The sequence below is a fragment of the Montipora capricornis genome, chromosome 4, assembly GCF_036669925.1.
Source record: "Montipora capricornis isolate CH-2021 chromosome 4, ASM3666992v2, whole genome shotgun sequence".
In the NCBI taxonomy this organism is placed as follows: Eukaryota; Metazoa; Cnidaria; class Anthozoa; order Scleractinia; family Acroporidae; genus Montipora; species Montipora capricornis.
The window spans coordinates 46,384,487-46,402,295 of NC_090886.1; the positions used below are offsets into that span (position 1 = coordinate 46,384,487).

At 38.3% G+C, this 17,809-nt stretch overlaps 1 protein-coding gene across 1 annotated transcript; it reads left to right on the top strand.

Moving 5' to 3' along the window:
- The first annotated feature begins 2,593 nt into the window (after nucleotides 1-2,593).
- On the top strand, nucleotides 2,594-15,713 carry LOC138047139 (transmembrane protein 248-like). Its single transcript, XM_068893867.1, is given in 9 exon segments — nucleotides 2,594-2,821; nucleotides 2,889-3,018; nucleotides 3,020-3,103; nucleotides 6,757-7,006; nucleotides 10,867-10,929; nucleotides 11,930-12,017; nucleotides 12,203-12,377; nucleotides 13,536-13,661; nucleotides 14,662-15,713. Coding segments are annotated over 8 exon segments (891 nt in total). The 5' UTR covers nucleotides 2,594-2,821; nucleotides 2,889-2,931; the 3' UTR covers nucleotides 14,680-15,713.
- The last annotated feature ends 2,096 nt before the right edge of the window (nucleotides 15,714-17,809 follow it).

Genomic DNA, 17,809 nt, shown 5'->3' on the forward strand with positions numbered 1-17,809 from the left:
CGCAGAAAAAAATTCTCCAATCTGAAATCTGCCTCACTTAGTGGTTGTTGTTCCCAAACTTGTTCATGTTCAATACAATAGCTTTTCAAATTTAAATTAACCAAAACAACATGACGCCGGCACATTTTGCTAGGCAGTGCTTTCACTGTACAACCGTGATCGCTCAAAAGGAAGAAAATCATACCCACCTGGATGTGCTTTAGCGCACTTCTTAAGATGTTCAAATTCGATGTCTTCTTATCCTCCAGTGAAGGAACTTCTCTCTTCAATATATCAAAGCATTCTTTCAAAGGCGCCCGCCTAAAAGTGGAAATAAAAATTCTTCATGTGCTCCATCATTTGCGATCAAGATCCCTTTCAGCACCTCACGAAATATTTCTTCTTGCTTACAGAAGATCGCGTTTTCCAGCAATATAGACAACCTAAAACACATTTTACGCGTTTCTGAGAAATGCGGCAGTAAAAAACCTGCCTTAATTTTGTACGGTAAATCAGGTTTCTTTATATAATCGTAGGAGCTTAGAGAACGGCCATCTTCAAAAATCATACTTCAAAGCGCGTCCATGTACATTTCGAACTGAACAAAGTCTCACTTGTCGAAAATCACACTGACCTTTTTTTCTCGAGCTTGTTGTGCGTTTCCCTGGTCCCAGCCCTGAGATTCAAAAAACATCACATCAAGACTTGCCTCTTTCCCTTCGAGAACAAACAACTGCTTCAATCCGCGAAACGACAACAACATTCAGACTTACCCTCCAGGTCTACGACCTAGGACTCCTTCAAACTTCTCGCATTCTGAAATCGCTCGTCTTCTTTCCGTGCAGATTTGCCGTAGAGTGATGAACTAAATAAAAGAAGGGAACATTAGGCGATAACTGTCGAAGATCGAAGCCGCAATTTCAAAATAGCGGAGCGTCTGCGCACACCAACTGAATATTTGCACATGGCTACTCGATCATACCACGTGCGATTGCAGAATCATCTTTCGATGTTCCTTTTGAGGATGAGGATTCCAAAACTTAGCGGGCTTCTAGCAGCGTGTCTAGACTCATAACGCGCGGAAAGAAGACTCGGCGATTTCTTGCTGACGATCTGCGGTGCCGTAGCGCGTTATTCCACCCGACTAGCCGTCGATCAATCCATGTGCACTCACAGCTAACAACAACACAAAACGAACAAAAGAGCTAGAATGCTGGAACGCACAAATTGATTCTTTGATTGACACCTAAAACAATACAATCCAATCAAAAGCCTCATTTTTACTGAAACGTCACAGTTGATGCCCACGTGGTCGTCGAGGCAGCCATGTGGCTTAGCCGCGATCGCACTTGTACACAAACACACCCATTTTTTTAAAATGCAATATATGAACAATAGGGAAATACAAAATTACTACCCTCCAAATAAGGTAATGAAGGTGGCCTGATTCTTTAACTGTCCTGACTTTACTTCGAAGAAAGACACGCGAAAGACTAGTGGTTAAAAAAGCCAAATATAACAAGACCGCTACAAATTTTTCTTTCCTTCTTTGCTACATAGAAATGCTTTAAAAGCATCTATTCTCTACTTTCTAGAATCGCATAATACACCTCTTTTACCCATCAAAATTTTACATAATCATTGTTTACAATTTTTCCTGGGACTTGAATTTGTCCTAAGAGAAATCGAAAACAATGCCATGGGATTTGCGAGAGTAGACTGAATTGTAGCCACAATATTATAAAGACGATGGGCTCCGGCATGGGCAGAGGCAGTTTCCGAACTCCGATCGCCGAATACCAAACGCCAAAGGCTACAAAACTGTGTTCAACGCTAATTATAGCCTAAGCCAAATGAAAATGAGGGTTACCAATGGAGAGCTTCATCTTCGGTGAAATTTGCCTTTTGCCCAAAAAAAACTGCCTGTTATCTAGAGATATCGAGCTACTGTAGTTCTAGACTGAACTGACAGATAAGTTAGAATGAGCACATTTTCATGTGTTTAGGACAAACAGCACCCGTTTTTTAATCCGTTTGTCCTTCACCGCGCCGTTTGGTTCTCCGTGCCTCGTACCCACAGTCCTTAGGCTCTTTTGTCAGCAGGTGGATGCTCATGCACAGCAATAGTGTAGAATATCCTTCGAATAATTGCCACTTTTGAGCAAATTACTAGTATTTTATTTTTTCTTCATTGTGACATGCTAAAAGTCGAGACCTAGCTTGTGGTCTGTTGCGTGGGGATGTATCTTTTTGGTTTAAGGCGAGAGGGTTTGCTGCCACATATACATCTACCTTGCGCGCAGGATGAAGAGCGCAGCCACTGGAGCGTGCCGTGACTTTGTGTCCGAATGGTTCCTAACTCGCGTACACCTGCAAAGAAAATCAAGAGAAAGGTGCAGAAAGTTCTACAGTCCGCTTTTCTTTTGGTCAGTGCCAAGAACACGGACTCTGACCGCTTCCAATTTATGCGCAGTTCATATTGAAGGTCTATTTTTGTAACCGCAGACTGCCTTAGCTTGGAAGTGGCCAGAGTCGAAAAAAAAGCGGACTCTGGGGACGAGATTGAAAGCACGTTAGTGACGTCATCTTTTGGGAAGAAAAGTGGCTTGCAAGGCGAGGCTGCTAAGTCATTTACATCATGGCCGACTGAACTGCGATTACTTCTGCAAAGTGAGAACATTTACATTTCATTTGGATGCGGAAATCCTGACAAGGTTTTTTACTACTGTCTTTTGAGGCAGGAAATTGTTTTCGGAGCTTTCATTTATCCAGTTAAGGCATTGTTACACCGCTCTCAAGCTGGCGAGAATAATACTTTGATTACAACTACGTGTATTTCCAGGTACTCCTCAACTTTGTAGATAATTAATTTTGAAGCAACACCTGCTAATCTTATTGTTCTTCCCAAGTTTGTTTCTTCAGAGAAGACGACAATACGCAGCATCTACAAATATGGTTGACTGCAAATGCTGCAAGAATTTGCTGGGTTTTGCGGCCTCGCGTCCACCCTGTTTTGTGTTTACAGTGTGTCTGGCCGCTTTTTGCAATCGGCTTATTTTCCCTTGGTTATTTTGTGCAGACGTACGGATGGATCACTGATAGCGTAGAAAAGAACCCGAACAAGGTTTGAGCTTATTCATCCCTTAAATTATATTGATGCTTGCTTTCGATTCTAAGTCTTGCTGGTTTTTACTTTTGAAATTGGAAAACAGGAACACTGTAGCTGTAGTTTTTACCATTGAGCCAGCCATGCGACGACGCGTGGCTAGCGTAGCGGTAGAACATAGAGCCGCGCTAAATTGTTTGTTGGCAAGAATTTATGGACTGATAGCAACTGCCAGAGATGCCTTTATGGGCTAATATCCAATCTTACTCCAGAGAATGTAAATAAGAATGAGAAACTGTATGTGATGTGCGGTATACAAAACAGGAGCACTCAACGATAAGTCTGCGGTGAAAAAAATGTCTTCGGGAGAGTCCAAACTGTTCTGTTTTACCTTGCAAGCCACTATAGATTTCTTTACTTCAACATCACCTAAAAGATTCAGAAACAGGGGAATTGGAAAGTAGTACCTTACGTTTTCGGAACGGATATTTTTGCAATTTTTGGCACTTAAAAGGTCACCTAGCAGTTTCAGGTGAGCAAATCGTTCCCTGGAAGGTAACGTTCAGCTAGCAATTTCTGAAATGAAGATTTCATTCCCTAAAATTTTCAGACACCATTTTCAGCTAAGATATCCGAACAGATCAAATTCTTCTAGGTGATTAAAAAAAAACATAATTTTTATCATTCACTCATAAAGAATTATACTCTACTAAAACTTTGTGACTAGATAAGGGATAACAACAACAACTTTATTGTGTACCCTCCACAACTGTATACAAAATTTAGAGTTAGATAAGAATTGAAAGCGCACTGGACCCCTTAAGGAAGTTCATACAAAAATTTTCTAACATTGATTTTTTTCTGCAAATTTTACCATGGAAAGATGATGAGTTAGTGATGTCAGAAAGGTAAAAAAATGGGGGTCACCGACTTTATATTGCAATTGTGTGGTTCCAGAAAATATCCATACCCCCACCACGGAAGACAATTGGAAATTCCGAGGGAGAGGGGGGGTTAAAGGGCAGTAATTTCCAAGGGGTAGGGGGGTTTCGTGGGAAACTACTTTTCCAAAGGGTCACGAACCACGTACAAAACATTGAAAGCAACATACGATCGATCTGAAGCACAAAACACACTATCGGACGATGTTTTGAAACAAAAGTCAGTTTTGAGATAAAGTTAATACTATTAGCTTCAATGTTTCCGTTTTTCTTTGAGTTAGCTAGCGCTACAATCTCCCGAAGCTAAGAACAATGTGTCTTTCATTTGGGACGGATTCAAAACATTTAAAATGGCGGTCTCAACTGGAGTCTCGTCCCCAGACTTCCACGTTTGTCTCTTTTTCGTCCAACCAACACTTCCGTTCACTTGAGTATCACTTTTCGCTACCTTTACATGCAGTAAACACATTTTTGATAGGATTTATGTTTTACTGGGGGTAGTAACTCATTGAAAATGCGATAAGACGCAAGTTCCCACCATCTCAACGCTTGTGTGCAACGACATTTTCTTTTTTGTGAGTGGCATTTAGACCACGGACAGGAACCGGGAGTCAAGTTTTCAAGTTTTCTCTTCTTTGAGTAAACGCAATATTTATTGCGGCCTCGGGAAACGATTGTTGAGGTTCAGTTCATTATGTCAAACTGGAAATTCTAAAACAGGAGTTTGACTACTCATTGAAGGAAGTAAATCGCGCCAAAAACAATGACAGTCGATAATATTCTTCGTAAAACAATCGCCTTTGTGACGACGTTCACGAAACCTACCGCGTCAACTTTTGTGGTCCCTAAATATTAAAGAATCAACCTGAAGAAACTGACAAAATGTGTAGACAAAGGAACCTTGTAAGTTTCTGATTTATTTACTATGGTTTGCGAAGTTGTTTAAGCGAGTGAAATGTTCTCATCGAAGTTCGCACAAAAACGTGAAACAGTCGACGTGCAACCCAAATGTTTAAGCTTTGCAAAGTTGATAGCGCACAAGCTGAAAGTTTAGCTGGATAATGAGCGTAACAAAGCGTTATATTTTTCTAAAAGTTAACCTCAATGTTTACACTGTTGTAATAAAATTCTACCGCAATTACGTAACTAATTCACTCTCGCTTTTATAAGTAAAAAAATTCTGGAAATTCCTGAGGGGAGGGGGGGTCATCAAAGACCCCCCTGGAACGGAAAATTCTGGGGGGAGGGGGGGTGCAAATCAAAAAGTCTTCCGTGGTGGGGGTATGGATATTTTCTGGAACCACACATTACTACTGTACATCTTTGAAGTGAAATGTTCTCTACCAAGCTTTGTTTAAGTGGACCCATCAAGTGAATTAAGTTAACTGTTGAGGTTCCTTAAAGAACAAGTTCGCATTTAGCAACCATAGTTTCATGCGCCTTGCAGCTGCAAGATGGCAGGATTCCATGTCCCGAGGAAAGAAAACTTGAAATTTTTTTAACTTCCCACATTGATTTTTTGTTCATTTTTGGACAATGCGGAGATAATTGTAAATAAAATCTGTTTCTGAAAAGAAAAGTAGGGGTCACCGAACATCCAAGATCGTTAAATCCAAGGAAAGCTATAGCAAGGGCCATCTGCCCTATCATTGTTTATTTTAGTACTTAGCGCGCATGCTCGATGCATGACGTGGCATGTGAATTTGCGTGTGCTGTAATGATGCGCAGTAGCAATGGGCACAAACGTCCTTAAATAACTAAGAAGACAAGCTGGTTAGGAGGCCAGGCTAAATAGTAAAAACATTTTATTGGTGAATCGGAGGCATACTAGCAAAAAACACATAAGATGAGAACAGGTGTATTTTACATAGAGCGAAACAGAACAGTATAGGGTACAGAAAAAGTTATTGTCAGTATTCCTTTAACATGTCTTCTTTAAGTTTTAAGTAGTCTAGTCTGTGTAGTCTAAGGCTGAAGGATTTGACACATTCATTGATGAATCCCAATGAAAGGCTATGCACAATCTGCCATGAAAACAAAATTGATGATGAATTTAGTCCATCTCTCCCTTGAGTGCAGGAGCTACAGTGTATCTGTAAGAGACATGTTCTTTTCTAGAATAATTGAACCAAATATCCCAAACGTGGAGCAAGCATCGTGCATGTCTCTTATATGTCACATCTACAGTGTACCTAATGAATTCTGATGATAACTTTATTACCATTCAACTAATTCATGTACATTTCATAGCAGCATGCTTTGAAATCAAAAAACAAACTAATTTCTGTGACTAATGGAAGAACAATACTTGTAACATTATCATTACTTGTTTTAATAATTAATTTAAAAAAAAGAATTATTTTTGGTACAGGGCAGCTGAGAGATAATTGTCCAACGCAGTCACAAAATGCAGGCACCATTGTGAATTTGCAGAACGAAGTCTGCAAGTAAAGCTTGTTGTTTTTGTTTATATGTATCCTAAAGATAAATGTAAATGGCATCAGTGGCATTAACCTTTACGGAGATTATGAAAAAAATGTTGCTTGTCTCTGTAATGTAGTTCTGTAGAAACCAAGAGAGACTTTTGGCAGCAAGAGTTTCAGAGTGAGTGTGGATGAGTTGATTTTTCGCAACATGCATGTCACAACACCTTCAGAAAGGTCAGTTTTGAACAGCTCAAGGTGGAAATGTTTTGTTGACTGATATCAGAATTTTTTTGTGTGTTTTTAGAACTGGCATTCTCTCCTCAGTCACTTGGGCTCTTCAGAGTTTTGCATCTTTGGAAATCAGAGCTTCTTCCAAAATTCTGTTTATGCAAATTCAAGTAATGGAACTAGCCGCATTGCCCCAGCGGGATATGCCACCATAAGCATTCCACGACTGGATCTTGCGATTGTTCCCTCGGACAGTTTTCTTGGATTGGTTAATAATGTGACCCATATAACCTCAACAGTGATGGCAAAGAAACTGCCCTTGCCAGGTTAGTTATTATTTTATTTGTATGGGTAATCCAGTGGTGACGAGTGAAATTAGGGAATAATTGCACACATGATTTGTCCAAAGTCAAGTAATTTCCCGCAACTTTATTTGATTTTGGACAAAACACATCTACTACCATTTACGTCCATCCTTGAAGCGTGATGAATTTTGCGCGAAGTTTTACTTTTCAAACGTTAACGGTTTGTCCGGTTATGTATCACTTTTGACCAATGAAACGTTGGCAGTTTGTTCTCATGCTCTCTCTCAGGTTTTTTGTGAGAGCATTCTGGTTTGCATGACCGCCCTAATAACGTCTCTGCTGGTTTTGCAATGGAGACAAAAAAATTCAAAGGCAACAAGTTTGGAATGAAGTAAATTACCATCCAGGAGTTGCTTGAAATCAAGATTTTAAATGCTCCTTGGAACATGGAAGAGCATGTGTGCGCAGAATGCCCTAGACACAGAAATATTCACTCCTTGATCTTTCTAGTTTCACTTCGGTTTCATGTATTTTTTTTTCTCGTAGTTGCTGAAGCACATATCTCTTCTTGATGAAGTATACCAAATTCCATATTTCGTGTCTTTGGAAACTCACGGGAGTTAGATGTTTATAACTTTCCTAGATTCCTAGGCAGATTCATAAATATCTTTAGCACGTAAACAAAACCTGCTGGTATGCTGTCAAAAACGTGGTCAATTTCACAACATAACCACCAACGTTTCATTGGTCAAAAGTGACACACGACCAGACAAGCCATTGACGTTTGAAAAGTAAAACTTCGTGCAAAATTTGTCACGCTTCAAGGATGGACGCAGATGGTAGTATTCCCCAATTTTCACGAGTATACCATTAGCTATCAATATCATCCATGGGTGACAAATTACTCCTTAATTTTCAAACCTGGATGCCATTTTGGCAATTTTGTTGCCATGGCAACATTGTAATTTCACATGTAAAATTACAAGGTAACACTAAAAGTTCACACAAAAATTAAGGAGTAATTTGTCACCCATGTTATCAGAAAAGTTACAGAACTACTCAATGTTTTCCACAAGATCAACAGCAACAACTCTCATACCATAAACTCTTGTGTATAAGCTGCATCTTTTTGCCAAAATATTGGGCTCAAAATTGTGAGTGCGGCTAATGTACGAGACCATTGATTTCATAGGGAGTAAACCAGGTGGTATGGGGTCACAAATAACTCTAAAAACCTTCAGTGAATGGAGATTGAACATTTTCTTTGACCGATCACTTCTACACTGATCTCTCCACCGCATGTGAGAAAATAGCACGCTATTTGGGAGAACTCACGAGGCAGAATGGCGGACTGTTTTGTTGCCCTCCATTACTTGCATGGCGTGTTTGTCCAAGAGGTTGTTAACCTCTTGTTTATCAACGTTTTTCTTCGATCGATATTTTCCACGTCTGCAATGTCCATGTTGTTTACTGATGATCGCGGTGAACAACATGACTTGGTCCAGACTTTCTTCTGTAAATGACTGTGTGGGTTACTACTGTAAGCAAACATTTTGTATCATTCCAGGATTGTTCCGTGCGCTTTATTTTTGCTCAAATTTCAAATTCATCATTTTAACTTTGGGCTTTAACAGTGAAGACAAGTGTTGTCAGCCCCAAGAATTAGGGAAATCAATTAAAGATAAGCTTTTAAAAGGTATTTTAAGAATTTATTAGCTTCTTAACGTCTCTGCAAATACACAGCATTAGAGTTTTAATGGCAAGTTTATCTTGAACAACTGACAACAAACAAACAAACAAACAAACAAACAAACAACTTTTTTGCTAGAGTGCTTCTTTCAAGTTTTTATTATTTTCTCAAAATCACACTTGAAATCTGGTGGGGGTGGGGGGGGGGGCCTTGTCTACAAGTGTGGCTGATACACAAGTTTTTACGGTAATTGAGTGAAGTACGATTGTCTGTGTGGGTGATTGTAGTCCTGAGAAGAACTTTTTTAGGATGGTATCAGTAGATGTTCCAACAACCTGCGTAGAAGTCATCTTCAGAGTCAAGTGATTTTTGTAACATCAGTAGATGGTATAAACACTCTGGTTGCTCGAAACGTCAACTTTCCAGATCTTTCCCGGTGGTAATTTGACCTTTATCAACTCGTTTGACAAGTGTTTTTTTATAAGTCATATTGGTTGACTGTCACTTACTGGTAATCATGATATGACTCCTGGGTTTAAACCATTAATTTACAAACAACAACTCTGCATGTACTTCCTTTTTTTTAACAAAACAGAATTCAGTGAAAGACATAAAATAATATAAAAGGTATTGGGATAAAAAAGGAAGCCCAACTAGTGAATGTTACCTGGCAGACAAGTCAGAGACAGATACAGGGTTCGTACGCGTTTTGAAAACTCTTGAAAACCCTTGAATTTTGAGAGTACATTTTCAAGGCCTTGAAAGTCTTTGAAAATCTCTGCTCTTCATTCCTGGTCCTTGAAAGTCCTTGAATTTTTTCTGACCCGCATTTTTAATCTTTGAAAACTTCAGTAAAAGTGATCAGCCACTCAAGTCATGTCATACAAACGTGACGAGCTGTGGGGTCGAGAATGATTGTACCCAGTGTCTTTGCATTTTTTTCAGGCATGTACGGTATGGAAAATGAGCAAGAATTGTATTGTCAGACTATTCCATGGGTAAATTCTTCGACGTAAATAAAAAAGAGGTCCTTGAAATTTCAAAAGTTGGCCCTTGAAAGTCCTTGATAAGTCCTTGAATTTTTGGTCTAAAAATGTGTACGAACCCTGCAGATACTTGTGGGGTAACTATCTCAGAATCATCTGCCTTGAACTTAATCCTGTATGCAACAAATAATCATTATTAGAAAAAGAAAGAACAATAATAATAATTATTATTACACATTCATATAGAATTAATTTGAAAGTGAAAATAAAAGCTTCACCATTTTGTACCAGTATAACAAACAGAATTAATTAAAATTCAACATTCAGCTACCAACAGATTTTCTTTCAGTTCTTGTAACGAACATGGTTGGATATCATTTCCAATTAAATTTCACACTTTTGGCCTTTGAAAGTGGATGTTGAATAAACTGTTATAATCTAGTTCCTTTGGCAAATCATATAATTGCAATTTATTGCATGCAATGCAGTACAATGCATACTTAATTGACCGCTCCCCATAGGGGCTTTTCAGGGCCAATGAAACAATCAACGAAACAACAGAACACAACAATAACAACTGTTAAGAATCCCAACTGGCTGGAGGCAAACCGGTTGGCTATTTACAAGTGCAGCTGGGAAGTTGAACCAGGGACTACCAGGAACAAATTCAGGGAGTGGTCAGAGCGGGTCTTGAACACGGGATCTCCGGATCTCAAGGCAAGCGCCCTAACCACTAGGCCACACTGCCTCCTATTCTTTTGTTGTATTATGAAATTTCTCTGTGTTAACATTACCCGCACTAGTATTGTTTCTTTTTTTAAGTGGATACACATTAACTCAGTTTGTCAAGCTTAAAATACCAACTTTTTTGCATCTCCTGTAAAATTTCGTATAAAACTAAAATTCCTGTGGGAAATCTTGTACAATGTCCTTAGAAAGTGAATATATAATTGGAGTTGGAGGGTTCAATGTTTTAGTGCCCAGCTAGAGTACCCAGCATTATTATTTATTTAAAAAAAATTGCATCAGTAAATAAAGATGGATTGTCTGGACCTCTCTGGGGCTTTCATAGCACTAACTGCAAGTCACCGGACAAGGGCAAAATTAATAGTTGCCAAACATGTAGTGCCCTTGCCTGCATAGGCCACATCTCTAAACATTCACACCTAACGGTACCTAATAATAAATTCTCTCTTTTTCTACAGGCTTGGGGTCAAAGGATTTCACCATTAACATCACATTAAATCTGAAGCAGCCATGGTCCATGGGTCAGTGGTGTAATAAATTTATCATTATTTCCTTTTCCGATGATGATAATAATGATAATAACAATAATAATAATCATTATTCTTCTTCGTCTTCTTCTTCTTCTTCTTCTTCTTCTTCTTCTTCTTCTTCTTCTTCTTCGTCTTCTTCTTCTTCTTCTTCTTATTATTATTATTTTTATTATTAACTCATTCACTCTTAAAGCATCCCCAATTGATGAGTAAAACTGTCTGGCATTAGGCAGTCTCGTGCTCAGCTGTGGAAGGGTTAATGGCAGAGTTAAAGCTCTCATGTTTTTTGGATTAACTCACACTGGGTTAGTGAATAAATGAACACAGTGCTAAATTTAATGATAATAACAATAATAACATTAACTTTATTCATTCAATTCATTGAAAGGGAAGGATACCAGAGGTTATCCCTATGGAAGGTATCCACCTGTAGCCGGATGTAATTGACTGAGAGTCGATTTCAAAGAGGGAGGAAAACTGGAGTACCCCGAAAAAAACCCATCGGAGTGACTGAAGCTCAGCTCACATATGACTCTTTTCAAAATGACTGGTCTGGCCAGCCACTTCTGACAAGAGGAAAGCACCTGAAGTGTACAGTGTTATAGCTCTGTTTAAATGCACACTTGCGATAATACTTAAAATAATTCCAAGAAGTAAAGAAATAATGTTTTCCTTAGCAGTCATCTTGAGAATTGATTTCACGACAAGGAACTGGCCTCGATCTTGTTTTACGTCATCTGGCGTCCACACGGTTCCGGGTTCATAGTTGATTAAAAAATATCCACTCTGCAGAGTGTATTCAAAAAGTTCCAGATTGGCCAGTGATTTCGCTGGATATGTGTAGACAGAAGGCATATCCAGAAAGAAAAATTGGATTAAAAAATATCCAGATACATGTGGACAGGGCCTAAATTTGCTGATATTGTTTTTAGTTAATAAGTTTAAATCAATTTATTATGTGGTTAACTGATTAACTTCCTATATTTTATAGATTGCCAGGAAAGCAAATGTAAACAGGTGTATCTTGAGACATGTGGATCAGTTACCATCCCAGCTGATATTATTCCAAAACACCTACTGTAAGAAACAAACCTTTCTCATCACTGACAAGTTGTGTGAACACAACACCATTTCATTTATGGTGGTCACTGTTGGCAAAATTAATGATGGCTTAACTTAACCACATTTTGTGCTAGGTACAGGTGTATGTTAGAGGAAAATATCTTGTTTGGTGTCTGTTCTGAAAGGTCTCATTTTCTTCTAGGTCTGAAAATCCTTCCTGCAATGCATCCTCAGATATTAACATAGTAGAAATGGTTAACATTGAAAAGTATGGAACAACATTGGTGCCATTGGATGAACATTGTGTTAATGGGATGAGAGCTGAAACGTCTGTTCCATTTAGAGATCATGGTACTCCTACTGGAACACTATCTTTGGTGCGTTGTATTACAAGAAAATCTCATTCAAAGACCAATAAAATATATTAGTTTTGGTACCCAAAGAAACAGATTTTCAATACAAGAAATAAATTTGTTGTACAAAAATTTTCACATCAAATTTGCTCAAGTGGAAAAAGCCTTCAATTGCAGAATGTGGCTATTGTAGAACCCCATTTCCTGCCCTATTCATTTGATTTCTTATTTCTGTAGTCACACACTTTATTCATCTTGAGAAATTCAACCCTCTCACCAGTAAGGGGTGAGTAAGGTTATTTTAAGAGGGAAGGAGTTATAGGGCTCGAAATTGACACCAATACAGTCGCACTTAGGACTGAATTTTTTTCCCTTTGCAAGCAAAATGTCTGGAGAAGTCACAAATCTGGGATTAATTTTCACCTTGGTAAGCAGCCGCCACTTTGCGGCTACTTTTTGCTAATTAAAAAATGAATAAGGAATGAAAAAATCATTTTGTTTCTCTCCTTAAATTTTTGTCCAATCTGATGATATGGGCACATTTAGCTGTGACCTTACATGCACAATGCTTCGATCATGTGCCATTTTCAGCGGTTTCTGTACTGCAGGCTCATTTTGTTTTGTTAAATCACTGGAAATACAAATCATTTTTTAGTGCAATGACTTAACTGCTAAAATTTGCAAAATTGCGACTAATTTTTGGGGATGGGACACACTGTGACAGGTCACAGGGACAAGTCACTGCAACAATTTGCCTTGTGTGACGTGGTTAATTTTGTGAAAATGATTGTTGCTGCAGCAGAATTTTGTTGCTGCGATCAGTTGCACAAATTCAAACCAGTTTGAATTTGTGCGACTGATCCAGTAACAAAATTAGCGAAAGCAGCATTGTCCCACCGTGTGTACACTTCCGGCAACAAATCGCTGCAACAAAATATAAATGAACCAATGAGAGAGCATCATATGGTCCGCCATATTGAATCAGAAAACTTGTTCACATTTCCCCTCATACAAGATCACTGCATGTGCACCAAACAGGTGTCGTGTTGCATTGCAGTGACTTGTTTTGCGAGTAGTACACACAGAGCGACTTGTCGCAAAGACTTGTCGCCTAGCGTGTCTTGGAAGTTTCACTCTCTAAGAGCCAAAAGGGTAACATGAAAGAAATTCTATTTTCTCTAGGTTGATGCCTCAGCAGTAAACCTAAGGCTTCAGTACTCCAGTTACTTCTTGTTTGTGTTGGTTATCACCTGTGTTCTTTATGGTATGATTAAAGGAAGACCAAGCAAACAGGGCTTCAGTAAAAAGGTAGTTAGCTTGCATTTTTTTGACCAAGGAGTCGCTTTAATTACTGTGGAGATCAAATCGTTTGGAGTATGGCCTTCGCAAATCTTGCATAAGGCGTGACAAAATTTGCAAGTTCCACCAACTACTTCAGAAATTCATGCAAAAACATGCCTACAACACATGACTCAGCTAAACCATAATAATAATAATAATAATAATAATAATAACAACAATAACAACAACAATAAACCTGAACGAACAGTATATTTAACATTTTTACATGTATGTAAATAGATTTTTAATCATGTATATAGATTTACTTTATGTATGTATGTATGTATGTATGTAGATTTTGTGTATGTATATAGATTTTCTCTTTTTTTGTTCTCGAAGATATTAGCCTTCAGGCTACTCTGAAATTTGAGTTTAAATAAAGTTCATGTATGTATGTATGACTAATTAAATTAATGTACATATATTTGAAGTGCAGTTCATAGACAAATGAGAGAACAGAGTGATTCTTGCACTTTTTTATGAACACCTGAAAAATTCAGGTGGTTCCAATGGGATTTGAACTCATGACCTCTGTGATTCCGGTGCAATGCTCTACCAACTGAGCTATAAAGACACACAGTTGAGAGAGCAGGTCAATTTTTTGAGCTCATTCCCGTGAAGGACGTGATAAATGAAGTGAATTAATGTATATATATATAAAAGCGACAATTGCTTGAATTGACTAGCTAAATGCAAGGATAACTCAGTTCTCTTATTCTTTTATGAACCGCACTTCAAATTATACCGGTACATTAATTCATTTCATTCATCTTTCTTCGTGAAAGAGAACTGTCTTTAGCCATTACCTGGTGTGAAGTTCATGTTAGTGCTTTCTATTATTTTGTCACAAAACACCTTGGTTTCAATAAAAGGCAAAGGTAGTTTATTGATTAAGACTGGCTTGGGTACTAAACTTTGTTTATTTGAGAAAGGTGTTAACCATTTTTTGTTTTATTTTGCTTTTCAGTCAATGCTTCCTGTGTGATGATCAAGACAGAGCGATAGTAGACAGAGACAGAGCTATAGTAGAATAGGAGGCTTTGAAATTTTACTTAATTTCATTACTTTTTCACTGTCACCACATCCCTTTCGCCCCTAAGAGGTTTCCCATTGATGAGTAAACTTGTCTGGCGTTAAAGTGAAATCTGTGACACTCTTGGCAGATTAAGAGTTATTAAGCAAAAGCTGTACATAACATGTGTAACATAACATGATATAACGTGTTGTGCTAAGGTTTTCGTTAGTTCATTAAGGTAGCATGTTACCGATGTACTATTTAATGATATATGTATGATATATGATTCATGTCACATATATGGAAAAAAGGGATCTAAAATATATAAGATCCTTAATATCTCACAGAAAGAATATCCGCACTCCTGTTGCTAAGAAGATCCCAACACCACGTTTTGCAACTAAATATATAAATACATAAAGCGTAATGTTATACTGCCAGGGTTTAACCTTGTAAACAGCCGCCAAGTTAACATTCTTCCATTCATCATTCATTCATTCATATACATGATTCATTTCATATATCATTTGATTCGTTAATGACTAATAATTAATCAGTAATAATATTATTTTGTCGCATTTTTTTTTTTAAGGCATTGAATTTGAGGAAATACATATTTATTGTCAAGTACAGCTGAATTCTTATCTCCAATGATGGTATCCACTGAGGTGTGGATGATTGGAGAAAAAAGACACGCGGCTGGTTTTATACCGTTGGACTGCCTGTTACACAAACATCCCTCGGAATAAATTGAACAGAGCACTTCTCTGGGATCAAGATACAGCGAGGGGCTGTTTCACGCAGAGGGAGAACGATCTTCACAAGGAGACCATTCTGCAGGGTCAAACAACGTTCTAACTTAGTATTAATGCAGCAGTTTCATTTTGGGTTGTGGTTTAAATAATATAATTTTTTAAAAAATAATAATAGCATTTTGTTCTAAAACGTCGCGCATGATGCGAATTGCGTAATTACATTACACAAGAATAAACTTAGTAAATTTACAACTTGTCAACTTGATGGGGACTGGGCATTACATTTTAAAATCACTCCGAATTTACAACCTGCAATTTCGATATGATAAAAAGTTAACTACTGTTAATCAATAATGTTGGAAAATATCCAGCTAGAGACCATGAGCTTTAAAGCAGATGTGGGGGAACAAACCTTTTGTAAAGCGCTCTGTCTTACATCAGAAACCCATAAGGGTTGAAACGTGGAACGGCCCCTTAAACTATGTTGAAAACAAGCTTCTGAATATTCGATTTGCTAAGTACCATATTTGGAACAACAAGAGCGCGGGGTTTCCAAATATGGTACTTAGCAATGAAAAATTCAACCAATCAGTTCGCACTGAATATTCGGAAGCTGTGAACGCGCGTTACACGTTTCAACCCTTATGGGTTTCTGTTTACAATTCATCAGCGATGGCCTATCGTTAAAGCGTAGGGAGCGGCCGTGCGCGCGCGCTACCGAGTCGGTGGTATAAGATGGTGAAGGCGTGACCCGGGCTGCTTGATCTTTTCAAAGGTTTTCGCACACGAGAGGTCTCGTCGTGCGCACAGAGTCGTGCAGCCGGGCAGCTTCAAAGCGTCTTCGTAGTGGGAGGCAGGAAAAATGATGCGTAACGCACGTTTTTGCGCTCTCTCGACTCTTTCCGAGAGCTGGACAGAGAGAGAGAGAGGAATGCCACGCAGGGCAACAGTACTCTAGTGCCGATACCAGGTTTTGCGCGTAAACATAATACCGTATAAGTGTAATACTATACTACCACGGTTGAAACAGCCGAGATTTCTACAGAAGTGTAAGTTCTGGATAGGCTCACGCTGGCTTGTGAAAATTCGCAGAGAAGTTCTTTTCTTGAGACGGGAGGCAAAGGGAATTAAAGTATTTTGTTTAGGAGTATAAATTACAAGAATAAAAATAATAAACTGCAAAGTTGTACTTACGTTTTAAGATCTTTAACCAAACATAAAGAAGGTTAAATAGTGATATGTTGCGGCTTTTTCATGTTGTGGCGTAGAATACTATATTTCGTAGGCATCTCATCCTGCATTTTTAAGTAGGTTCATTTACGTTTTTTTCCTTTGTGAAAAAGTAAATTAAAACGTATTTATTAAAAATTCTTCTGCTACTGTGCAATTGTGTTGTAAACCTCTTTTAATTTTCCGGACAGACATCTTAATCTTAACTGTTCTGCCCCAAAGATTCGCATGCTGGCGCAAAGAGGTTGCATGGTTTAAATCCAGAACATTGTTGAAGTGTAAGAGTTTCGAAAAGCAGAAACGCCTGTTTCCTTAAAAGAGCAGGGCTGGCATAGTGGTGAGAGCACTCGCAGAATCAGAACCACCTTAAAAGAAATCATAGAATTAAGGTGGCTCTGAATCCGCTGTACAGAATTTTGTCAAACTTTGCAGAAAGTTTCATCTTGCCCTTCTGATCATTTTTCAGAAATAAAAAATGGGGTCACCGAGTTAGGGCCTTAAATAGTCTTTACTATATTGTGCTCTTCTCCATTCTTGTTTCTCTTTTTTCTTATATCCTAATACACTGCATCGTGATGAATGGAGAAGAAAAAAAAACCAAGTTCGTTTTTGAAATACAAGCAACTTAAGACAAAATAAAGGGTGTTTCTACAGGGCTTAACCATTGCTACAGTGACATATTACATCACAATAATGACTGCATCTTGTTCAGCAATAATCCATGTTACATATTGCTAATACATGATACAGCGTTGTAGTGCCGATCCTTCTAATAAGAGCTTTACTTGGAAGCGTTGAAACTGTTTTGAGCCTCCTTAAGTAAAGATAATTTATTTTATTATCCTCTGTCCGCCCTCTTCAGCTTATTTTTAAAGCCTTTCTCATGAAGATTTGGTGACAATTTTATTTTAAGAAAGAGCACCTTACGTACCAAATGTGAATGAGTGTTGTCCTTAGTGGCGTGTATTCTTGGGTTTCACTCAAGTGATTAACCGCGCGGTTTTCAGCGAAAACAAAAGAAAAAGTTTGCATAATAGAATTCATTTCCATGAGGACTGGGTCGGGAATCCAACATAGCCGCCGTTTAATTGTTTGGGGACTCCAACATGGCGGCG